Source organism: Echinops telfairi, unplaced genomic scaffold (genome assembly GCF_000313985.2).
Source record: "Echinops telfairi isolate 266 unplaced genomic scaffold, ASM31398v2 ScPeMD7_655;HRSCAF=1070, whole genome shotgun sequence".
NCBI lineage: Eukaryota > Metazoa > Chordata > Mammalia > Afrosoricida > Tenrecidae > Echinops > Echinops telfairi.
In genome coordinates this window covers 24,049,778-24,060,085 of record NW_022104553.1, presented here as the reverse complement: position 1 = coordinate 24,060,085, position 10,308 = coordinate 24,049,778, and the positions used below count along the sequence as shown (strand labels likewise).

At 55.4% G+C, this 10,308-nt stretch overlaps 1 protein-coding gene across 1 annotated transcript in view; it reads left to right on the top strand.

Moving 5' to 3' along the window:
* The window catches only part of EHD2 (EH domain containing 2), a 23,138-nt gene extending 13,771 nt beyond the window's left edge, over window positions 1-9,367 (top strand). The window contains exon 5 of the mRNA XM_045292655.1: window positions 9,115-9,367. Within this exon, the coding sequence (XP_045148590.1) occupies window positions 9,115-9,367 (253 nt within the window). The remainder of the gene's footprint in view (window positions 1-9,114) is intronic.
* The last annotated feature ends 941 nt before the right edge of the window (window positions 9,368-10,308 follow it).

Here is a 10,308-nt window from a genome sequence, read left to right as displayed (position 1 = left end):
GGGGAGCGGGGCGGGGTGGGGCGGGGCCTGCGGGGTCTTCTCTCCGCCCGGTGCGTTGGAGGCCCGATGGATGGCCGTAGCCTGTGGCATAGCGGGGTGCGCGTTGCGTGCTGACCACAAAGCCAGGTGTTCAAAACCACCAGCTGCTTCTGGAGAGACAGATGAGGCTCTCTACCACCCTAAAGAGTTAGGGTCTTGGGAGCCCACAGCGGCAGTCTTACAGGGTCACAATGAGTCGGAACTGGCTTGATGGCAGTGAGTGGGTGGGTGGGCGGGTAGGTTGGAGGGGCACAATTTGCGCTCTGCTCTGGCAGGGCATCATGCAAAGGTGGTGGAAAGGGGGTCCCTTAAGGTGCCCAGGAAGAAAGGCCTGGCAGTCGCACCTACAAATCATCGATTGATTTCCTGGCAGTCTAGAACTGTGCTCCTTAGGGTTGTCAACGCTGTGACCAATCACAAAGCAGATCACCTGGGCAAAGCATCTGGGGTGGGGGTGGGGGTGGGGGTGTTCTGTAAGATCGGCTGCCTTGGAAACCGTTCAGGACAGCCCTAACTCTGCCCTTGAGGGGGGCTCCGAGTCAGAATGGGCACTATGGCAGCCCTTGCTCACGCAGGCCTGGGCGCTGTGCCCAGTCCAAAGCAAGTTCACTCCTGCCTCAGGACCTTTGCACGTGCCCTTCCCCCACTCCTGGAACCTTCCTAAGCTCCTGCCCCAGCTCTGGCTCATTCCTCATCTCCTTCAATCATTCATCCCTTAGATGTCAGTAGCCCGGGGATTTCTCTCTCCTCCACTGGCAGCTTTTATGACTATCACCCCCTCCCACCACCTGTCAGCCAGTCCATGCTGACTCCTGACCATCCTGCAGAAGGAGAGTTGTGCTGCTCACCACAAGGTCAGCAGTTCAAAACCACCAGTCAACTCCTTGGGAGAAAGATGAGGCTTTCTGCTCCCGTAAAGAGTTATAGTCTCAGAAACCCACAGGGTGTAGTTCTACCCTGTCCTGTCGGGTTGCTGTGAGGTGGCATCAACTGACTGGCCATGAGGGTTGGTTTGGACTGTCCTACAGGGCCGAGCAGGACCCTCTCATAGAGTTTTGGAGGCTCCGGACACAGTCACATCTTCCTAACAAACACCCTCACTGGGCCTAGCTGTCTTCCCGCCCCTCACCATTCCATTTTCTTCCTCATCTCCATCCCTGCTGTGTTAGTCTGGGTAGATTAAACAAATCCATGGACACACATATGTGTGTAAGGGAGAAGTTTATATACAAGAGGAATTGAACATTGAGGAAACTTCCCAACCCAGTCGAGTCCAAGGTTATAAGTCCGATATTAGCCCATATGTTTGACAGCAATCTATAAAGTCCTCTTCAGACTCATAAAACATGCAATGACGCCTAGTGTAGATCACAGGCTAGTGGGTAGAAAGTCTTTGGTGGGAGAAGCATCTCAGTGCTGGCAGGGGTCTCCACGTGGCCATTCCAGCACCCAGGGCTGCATCAGGGTAGGTCCATGTGGCATCTCCTCAGGGATGCCTCACAGGAAGTCAGCCTTGGAGTGAGTCTCCAAGGGAATGAACTGAGAGAGATAGTGTCTCCTGCCTCCAAGAAGGAAGTACCAGATTTCCCAGAATTCTCAGGAGAAGGCCATGCCCACACAGAAGTCTCATTGGCTATCTCCAGATTGACAGTGTAGACTCCACCCCTACACTCTTAATCCTTAAATTGACACCATATTAGGTGACTACCACACCTTCTCTGTCCAACCCCCAGAGGGCCCTTTGTCTGCCTCCATCCTTACTGTTTCCTCTGCACCTGGAAGAGTGCCTGACACAGGAAAAAGCCAACAACGAAGCACACCACCTCACTGTCCTCCAGCCCAGCCCACTCATAGTGACCCTGTAGGACAGGGTCCAATTGCCCCTGTGGGTTTCCAAGACTAGCACTCTTTAGGGTAGTAGAAAGCCTCGTTCTTTCTCCTGAGGAGCGGCTGGCAGTTTCAAACTGTTGACCTTGCGGTTAGCAGCCCAACCCAGAACCAAGATGCCACCAGGGCTCCTGGGCACAGAGAAGGTGCTAGGTAACTATCGAATGGATGAATAGCATCCAGCCAGCACTGACATTCAACAAATCCTCCTCCCTACTTGGCCCTGTGCTGGGCGCTGCTGGAGTCACGGCAATGACTGAGACACCCTGTGGGGATCTCCAGTCCAGGGGAGGAAACCAGCCTGTCCCTGGACAGGGATGGCCCAGCCTGGTCAGGGAAGTCCAGGGGAGTCAGGGAGGGCTTCCTGGATGGGAAGGTGTCCGAAGGGCCAACTAGAGGATGAGGAGGATGAGGAAGGGGCCAGGCAGTGAGACCAGCCAATGTGTGGGTGAAAGGGAAGACCTCTGCCCATAGGCAGTCGAAGGGTGAAGTTTTGTTTTGTTATTGACTCCGACTTGGGTGGGAGTCAGAGTCACCCCAAACTGGTGAGCAGTACGTGAGGGTACTGGGGAGCCATGGAAGGGTTTAGAACAAGGGAGAGGCAGGGACAGGTTCTAGCCACTCTTTTGGAGGGTGGACAGGAGAGGGCAAGATTGGAGGCAGAGATTCAGGAGGCTGGGGTGGGAGGACAGCCAAGCAGGGAAGCTTCTGGTCCAGGACAGGGCCTGGGGATGCGGTGGGCGAGCTCAGGAGGGTGGCAGGGAGGAGGTGGGGCCGAGGGCTGGGCAGGCAAAGAGGCCCTGGAGGTGCTTGAGGGTGGAGGAGCCCGAGGTCTTGGTTTAAGGAGCAGCTGAGAGGGGTGAGTCAGTGGTCCCCCTCCACCCCCCCTTGGAATGTCCCTTGGGAAGGGAAAGCCAGTGAGACGGGCCAGTTGGAATTCACCCTGCTCTGGCGGTCCTTTCTCGCTGGCTCTCCTCGCGGGCGCTCGCCCTCTAAGTCCCTCTCCTTATCTCTGTCTCTCTCTCCTTCGTTCGCCCACCTCCTTTTCTCCGGGAGCTCAGGGCCTGGGAACAGAGAGGCGGGGTCACCCAGACACCTGGAGCCCCCGCCAGGCAGGAGGGTGGCTCCGGAAACCCGAACAAGCCCTGAGTCCGGGCCCCCAGCCCAACCCGCCCTGCCCTCTTATCGCTTCCTGACACCTTCCCCTGTTTCCTCCCTGGAAAAGTCATTACCTCTGCGCCCTCCGCCTCCGCTCTTCAGGGGTCCCCCCCAGGGACCGCCCACGGGCCCTGACTCCTCACCTCATTGGCTAACTTCCTCAGACTCCACCCACCCTCCGGGCCACGCCCCTTCCCTCCTGGACCTTGCCGACCTACAGGTCATTGCCTCTTCTGCTGCAGCCTATGCCTGCCCCCCGCCCCCCGCCTTCCTCCGTGCCCGGCACACGGGCTTTCTGGGCGTGGCAGCCAGGGTCCACTGCGACCTGGCCCCTTCTCCCACCCAACGCTTGCACTTACAACTCGGCCACACTCACACTTGATCCGGTCACCCCTCGGTGGCCCACGCACCGCCCTCTTATCTCCCTTCATGCTCTCCCCCAAACGGTAGGTATGAGGCCTTCCTGGGCGCCTGGTGCCTCAGTTTCCCCGTCTAACTGCCCATCGTCGACGCGAGAGCTGCCTAGAGGAGTGCTGCGAGACTGTCGTGTTGAGGGGTCCCTGGGCGGAGGAAGGTTCAGGGTTCAGGGTACCACCGAGCTGCTAGCTGAAAGAGAGCTGGTTTGAACCCAGCCGGGTGTGACTCGGAAGAAAGGCCTGGCACTATTGAAACCATCAGCCCGGAGCTCTGACACACCTGGTGTCCTCTTGGTGGCTCTCAGCCAGCTCGATGGCAGCTGGTTCTCAGGGCTTTGAGGCCAAGAAAGAATCCCAAACGGCTGAGCCTTCAGCCAAGGTCAGCTCCTTTAGTGACCAGGCAGGGGACACAGCCGGGCCACAAAGTCATCTTCTCATAGAATTGTATTCTAGTGGGAAATGGACATAACAACAAGCGCGGTGTTGATCGTGTGAGTTTCGTATGCCATCAGGAGACCCGGTGGCGTAAAGGTTGAGTGCTCTGCTGCTAACACAAAGGCTGGTGGCTGGAACCCACACAAGGAGGGAAAAAAAAAGGGATCCATCGATTTGTTTAAGCAAGGAAAGGCTTTCCTACCCAACGAGATAGACTTTGATGGTTCCCCGGGGAGGGGGAACAATGTCCCAGAGAGTCAAGACTCAAGCCCACTGCCACCCACCCATTCGGTTCTGACTCACAGCCACCCCCACGGGCAGGGTAGAACTGCCCCTGTGGTTTCCAAGACTGTCACTCTGAATGGGAGTCGAAAGATGACGCTTTCTCCTGGTGGGGGAGCTGGTGCTTTGGGATGGCTGACCTGGTGCTTTGTAACCCACTAGGTCACCCGGGCTCAGAGGATAAAAGGATAGCTAGGTGTCTCATTGGGTAACACACTGCCATCGAGTTGATGGTGACTCCTAGTGACCCTATAGGAGAGGGTAGAGCTGGCCTTGTGAATGTCCGAGCCAGGAACTCTTGGCAGGAATAGAAAGGCACATGTCTTTCTCCTGCAGAGCGGCGGATGCTTTGAAACTGCTAACTTTGCCGTTAGCAGCCCCACGAGTGACCGCTCTGTGCCATGCCCATGCCCCCGCCAAGGGGGGCTCCTTCAAGTTGGGTCAAAAGCAAGACAATACCCAAAATGTCAAAGGAAGAAAGACAGAGATGGAACAAGAGGGAGATGGGCAGTAGGGGGGGGAGGCAGGAGGGGAAGCAGGGCAAGCCACTGGGGAGGGTTGATCCCGTGTTTGGATTGCAAAAATGATGATCTGATATGTAAGCCTCCACCAAATTCACAGTGAAAAGTGAAAGAGCCAACCAGAGCCACCCACAGAGAGAAAGCCTCCCTGTTTCAGAGCCAGAGCTATGAATTCCAACTTCCAGCCTCCTGAACTTCGCAGAACACAGATTCCTAGTGGTTAATGCAAAAAGAATGAAAGGAAAGGATGAACGCTTAAGGAAAACCAAAAAAAAACCCCCAAAACCTAAACCTAGTTGTCCTCACTTCCATTTCCCCTCCTGGCCACCCTACAGGACAGAGCAGAATTGCCCCAGAGGGTGTCCAAGGCTGTCGGGGGTCACACCTTCCCCCAACCAACTGGCTGGTGGGTTTGAGCCCCACCCCCCCACTCCCATCAACCCACCAGTTTTTTTTTAAATCATTTTATTGGGGGCTTTTACAGTTCTTATCACAATCCATCCATCCATCCATTGTGTCAAGCATGTTTGTACATATGTTGCCATCATCAATCTCTGTCTACTTGAGCCCTTGATATCAGCTCCTCATTTTCCCTCCTCCCCCACCCGCCCTCCCTCCTGAACCCTTGATAAGTTATTTTAAAAATGTTTCTCCCCATGTCTTACACCAACCACTGTCTCCCTTCACCCACTTTTCTGTTGCCCCTCCTCTTAGAAAGGGGTTATATGTAGATCATTGTGATGGGTTCCCCTTCTCCCCCCACCTGCCAAATTTTTAACCCCTGTGCCGGACAATGGCAACGGTTGTATTATGTTTGGGTTCATGGCTGGAGGAGACTGAGGCGGAGATGAGAACCCCGCCCGCCCGCACGAGGAGTGACCTACATGTTTAACATTCTCAGCCCATGACTCTTGACAAGAAATTTTGTAACAAGATTCCTCCCACCCCCTTTTCAGGTACAGCATTCACGCAGAATGCAATGGTTCCCCTTATCCCTGGTCTGCCAGCCCCCCAAAAGATACTCTTTCTCCCTAGAGGCACCCACGAAGGAGTGTCTCTCACTTTCAAAACAAAACAAAACAAAAAAACGTGTATCTTTCCAAAGGTGGTCTATTTTTACACAAACCCATTATTGTTGCCATCGAGTTGATGGTGCCCGGATGTCTGAGAGTCCAGCGGGTTCCCCAAGGCTGGGACCCGCTGGAAACCAGGCCTTTCTTCCGAGGCACCTCCGAGTGGCCTCAGACCACCAACTGTCCCAACTTGTTATTGAATGCATAACCCTCTGGCCACACAAGGACTCATGCGTACACGCAGATGCATGAATCATGTGTGGTTTCCGGTCCCGGGTCAGTCTGGAAGTCGAATTTATAGGCAGTTGAAACAGCTAAGCATCGATGCTCACAGGACAGGGTCAGGGGGTCTCCACCGCACGCTTGAAAATGGTCGCGCATTCCTAAGTGCTCGTGTCTGGCTGGATTTAAAACTCACCATATTAGAAGCGAAGCTAGAGATAAGTCTTAGCCATGTATCGACCACGCCTCCGTTTCCCGTGCCCGGTGCCCATTGCCCCCCACCTCTCAGACTGAAACTGAGCTCCGCCCGGCTTTTCCACGGCCGGTTGTTTCTGTTGCCAGGCCTTTCTTCTGAGGGACCCCTCTAAGGACTCGTGCGGCTACCCTTTCAGTTAATAGCCCAGCATGTTGACTCCTGGTACCGTTCAGAAACCAAACCCAACCCGCCACCGTGGAGTGGATTCTGACTCACCACGACCCCACAGGACACAGACCTGCTCCCTAGGGTTTCTGAGGCTGTACAGCTTCAGGGAAGCCGTCGGTCTCGTCTTTCTCCCTTGGAGAGGATGGGGGGTTTGAACCACCGACTTTTGGGTCAGCAGACTTAACACTTTTTGACTCACTCCAATTTCCAATTTCCAACTCACACCTGGGTGTGTGTGTGTGTGTGTGTGTGTGTGTGTGTGTGTCTCAAACGTCTGGAGTGTCTGGCTCTTGCATAGTCAGTCGATTCGGATCGTGGCTCCCCGGTCTTCTTTGTTGTGCTTGTCATGTTTCTTCCTGCTGTACAATACCACTGCCTGCTCTGGTGGAAAGGGAGGGGAAAGAGGCAAATCATACCTGAGCCTGAGGAGCCCCCGGGGCTTCATGGTTACCTGCTGGATGGTTAATTGAAAGGTTAGCAGTACGAAACCACCAGCCCTCCTTGGGAAAAAAATGAGGCTCACCAGTCCCGTAAAGAGTTACAGTCTTGGACACCCACGGGGGTAGTTCTACCCTTTCCTATACAGTGACTACGAGCCAGACCAACTGGCTGACAGTGACTGTATATTGTTAAAAAGGAATCCTGCCCATGCCCAATAAAAGGATTTTTTTTTTAAGTAAGGAAAAGGGATGGATTGAGATTAAATAAAGATTGATATAGCAAGAAGGGAAAAAAAGTTTAACTAAAGCATCTTAATGCTCACAGTGTTAATACTTGGTACCTCTGAATTTACTTATTTTTGCCTCTAATATGTATCTCTTAAATATCTATTAAATAAGATCATTGCAATCAGGTGAAAGAAAAAAAAAAAGGAATCCTGGTGGCCTAGTAGTGAAGCACTTGGCTCCTTTGATTTGAGCCCCCCCAGCCCTTTGGCTGGAAAAATCCCTGCATTCTGCTTCTAGAAAGATTATAGCCGCAGCAAAACCCAGCGGTGTGTGTGTGTTCTACTCTGTACTAAATGAGGTGGCAACAGGTTGGAAATAGCTCCATGGAAACAGGTGTGTTTATTTCCTTTCTTTTGTTCCTTGATTATTGTGCTCAAGCCCAATCCCTGGGTAGTACAAACGGCTAAGAGTTGGCCAATTGAAAAGGTTAGCAGTGCACACCCACTGGGAGGCACCCGGGAAGAAAGGCCTGGCAGAGACGCCCACCAAGAACCCCCGCAGGGCAGCTCTTCCGGGGCAGACGCACCGGGTCGCCAGCAGGGGGCGCGTTTCCAGTTGGTTGATTTCGTCGTTCCGGAAGCAGGTCGCCTCGCTCCGCTTCCGGCCGGGGCACCGCCGGGTGGTTTCGAACCGCGCACTCTTAGGTTCGTGGCCGAGAGCAAGCTTTGGCTGAGGCCCAGGGACCCGCTCCGAAAGGGCACAGCCGCTGGGATGAATCTCTCAAGAGCGGAGCTCTGCTCCCGGCGCACGCGGAGGTTGCCAGGTGCTCCGACTGGGCGGTCACGGGTTCACTGTAACACCCAGCGGAGGGCAGGGCCCGAATTCCGGGTAGGGTGGCACACCCTGGAGGTGTCCAGGAATGCGGGCGATGTGTTCTGCTCCAGGGGCAGGCCTGGGCTGGTATGTCTGATTGGGAGTGGACGGCGGCGGCGCCGTGGGGGACGGTTTGAAGCCCGGAGTCCGGGGACCCCGGGCGGGAGGCGGCCTCCAAGTGCCCCCGCCCACCGCCCCCAGGAGCAGCTGCGACTATTAGCTGCTGTAATGATGGCTCCCCGACTCATGGGTCCCCCCACCCCGTCCCCTACCCAGGTTTGGCCCCGAGTAGAACTTGCTCCGCAGGAGGCTTTTCGGGGGGTGGGGGGTGGGGTGTTGTTATGAGAAGGAGCCCTGGTGGCGCACAGATGAAGCGCCGGGCAGCCAACCGCACCACCTGCCGTTCGAGCCCCCCAGCGCCTTTGCTGCGACATCACGTCGCAAGGAGCGTCCTTACAGATCCGGGACAAACCAACCCTGACGGAGCAGTTCCAGGACTGTAATTCCTTGCGAGACCCGAAAGCCCTTTCTCCCAAGGAGCGGGCTAGTGGTTTTGAACTGCTGACCTTGCGGTGAGCAGCCCAATGCATAACCGCTGCAAGCGGTGCCCTACCTAGCCACTCCTCCTGGTGACGAAACCCCACGGTTGGTGCAATCGACCAAGCTGGACGGGTGGGGCCTCTGGCCCTTCTTTGCCATTTGCCATTCGATGCCATTTGCTCGGTCAGGTGGACACACACTCGCGCTCGCTGTCTTCGCTTTGATTCCGACCCATAGCGCCCCTGGGGTGGGGTTGGGGGCAGGGGCAGTAGAACTGCGCCCGGGGGTTTCTGAGACCGTAACTCCTTATGGGAATACAAAGTCTCATCTTTCTCCCACCTACCTGCTGGTGGCTTCCAACCGCTGACCTTCCGCGTAGCCACTCAGCCACGAGCTGCTCCTGGCGATGGGAGTAGGGGTGGGGGGGAGGGGTAAAGATAGGGGTTACATGTGGATCTCAAAACAGGTTGTTTTATGGGCGTGTCGGGGAATCCATGCACTGTGGGGCATAACCCCCCTCCAGTGTTTCTGCAGCAGGCTCAAGCGAGACCCCTCCCCGCCTTCCTCCCCGTCCCAGGTTCACGCGTACATCATCAGCTACCTGAAGAAGGAGATGCCGTCCGTGTTTGGGAAGGAGAACAAGAAGAAGCAGCTCATCCTGAAGCTGCCCGTCATCTTCGCAAAGATTCAGCTTGAACATCACATCTCCCCGGGCGACTTCCCGGACTGCCAGAAGATGCAGGTGCGAGCGCGCTCAGCAGGGGGCGGGCGGGAGGACCGGACCCTGGGCCCTTCTGCGAGCTTCAGACTGGGGGGCTTGGGAAGCTGACTGCAGGGACAGGAGATGCTAGAAAGCCCCTCTTTGGGCCCTTGGGGTTGGGGTGGGGTTTTGTGAATTAGGAAAACAAACCGACATACCCCACTCCCCAAACCAATCCATTGCTGTTGACTTGATTCAACGACCCCTGGGAGCTGACTGCCACATGCTTTCTCTCGGGGGCAGCTGATGGCTTCTGACCATGGGCCTTTTTGGTTAAATGCAGAGTGCGTAACCACCATGCCACCAGGACTAAACCCCCAAAGAACCGGGTGGCACACACAGTTTTGCAGTTGAAGCATTGTCACCAAGGTCGCTGGTTTGAGTTTCTCTGGAGGACCCTCCGCTCAAAGGCCTGGCAATCCCACTGAAAACCCTTTGGGGGGGCACAGCGTGACTCCAACACGCTTGGCATCGCCAGGGTGTTGGGGTTGGGTGGGTGGCGACTGGCATCATGAAGAGGGAAGATTATTTCTCTCTCGCTCACCAAAGTTCCAGAAGGTACTGCAGGCCTGAGGTGGCTCTTTACAGAGGGACCCGGCTTCCATACGAGTATTTCTCCATCTCTGCCCTTTGGTCTTAGAAACACCTCACGGTGTGAAATGGCTGTGGAAATTCCAGCCCTGACCTTGGAATCCTAGCCAGCCACCAGAGTGAGGGGGAAGGGAGAAGAGGAAAGGGGGAGCCCTTCTCTTGAAGGGGCCTTTCTAGAACAGGGTTGTGCAATTGTACTTTTCCACAGTGATGGAAACCGTGTACGTTGCACTGACCAATAGGGTAAGCCTTGATGGCTCAGTGGGAGGATACTCAGTCGCCACGTGGGGGACCCCAACTCCGTGGCCAGCCAGGGCCCATCTGTCACTGGAGGCCTGTGTTGTTAGTGCAAAGCTCGAGCGGGTTTCACTGGGAGCTTCTAGACTAAGACAGACTAGGAAGAAAAGCCTGGCACTCTA